This window comes from Embiotoca jacksoni, unplaced genomic scaffold (assembly GCF_022577435.1).
Source record: "Embiotoca jacksoni isolate LCO1_2020_lvr unplaced genomic scaffold, fEmbJac1.0.p SCAF_81, whole genome shotgun sequence".
Lineage (NCBI taxonomy): Eukaryota > Metazoa > Chordata > Actinopteri > Embiotocidae > Embiotoca > Embiotoca jacksoni.
The window spans coordinates 811,750-812,500 of NW_027185438.1; the positions used below are offsets into that span (position 1 = coordinate 811,750).

At 58.5% G+C, this 751-nt stretch overlaps 1 protein-coding gene across 1 annotated transcript in view; it reads left to right on the forward strand.

The window, feature by feature from the left end:
* The first annotated feature begins 722 nt into the window (after positions 1–722).
* The window catches only part of arid3c (AT rich interactive domain 3C (BRIGHT-like)), a 74,435-nt gene continuing 74,406 nt past the window's right edge, over positions 723–751 (forward strand). Inside the window, exon 1 of the mRNA XM_069139344.1 lies at positions 723–751. This exon is cut by the window's right edge and continues 11 nt beyond it. Coding sequence (XP_068995445.1) covers positions 724–751 — 28 coding nt within the window. The 5' untranslated portion in view covers position 723.

Below are 751 nucleotides of genomic sequence, written 5' to 3' on the forward strand. Positions count from 1 at the left end.
TGGTGTGTTGGGTGGTGGTGTTGAGTGGTGTGGCTGGTGTGTTGGGTGGTGTGGTTGGTGTGTTGGGTGGTGGTGTTGAGCGATGTGGCTGGTGTGTTGGGTGGTGGTGTTGGATGGTGTGGCTGGTGTGTTGGGTGGTGGTGTTGGGTGGTGTGGCTGGTGTGTTGGGTGGTGGTGTTGGGTGGTGTGGCTGGTGTGTTGGGTGGCTGGTATGTTGGGTGGTGTGGCTGGTGTGTTGGGTGGTGGTGTTGGGTGGTGTGGCTGGTGTGTTGGGTGGTGGTGTTGGGTGGTTTTGGTGGTGTGTGTGTGTGTGGGATGTGTGTTTGTGTTGGGTGGTGTGGTTGTGGTGCATTGGGTGGTGGCGTGGGTGGTGGTGGTGTTGGTGGTGTTGGTGGGTGGTGTGTTATGTGGTGGTGTTGGGTAGTGTTGGTGGTGATGTTAGTGTGTGTGTGTGTGTGTGTGTGTGTGGGGGGGGGGGGTATCCCCGTATCGACGCGCCGCTGCAGATGCAGCAGGAGGGCTGCTCCCTGCTCCTGCTCCCTGCTCCTTGCTCCTTGCTCCTTGCCTCCAGAGGTCATTCTCTCCACAGTTGCCACTTGTTCCCCAGAGCCGTCCGGGTCCGCTCCGTGGCCACTGAGGCTGCTGTCAGAACCGGTTTTGGATGTTGGATGTCGGTGAGCTGCTTTGAAAGAAGATCTGATCTGCTGGATGTCTGACGGAGAGATGGTCGATCACACGAGTGGAGCAACTA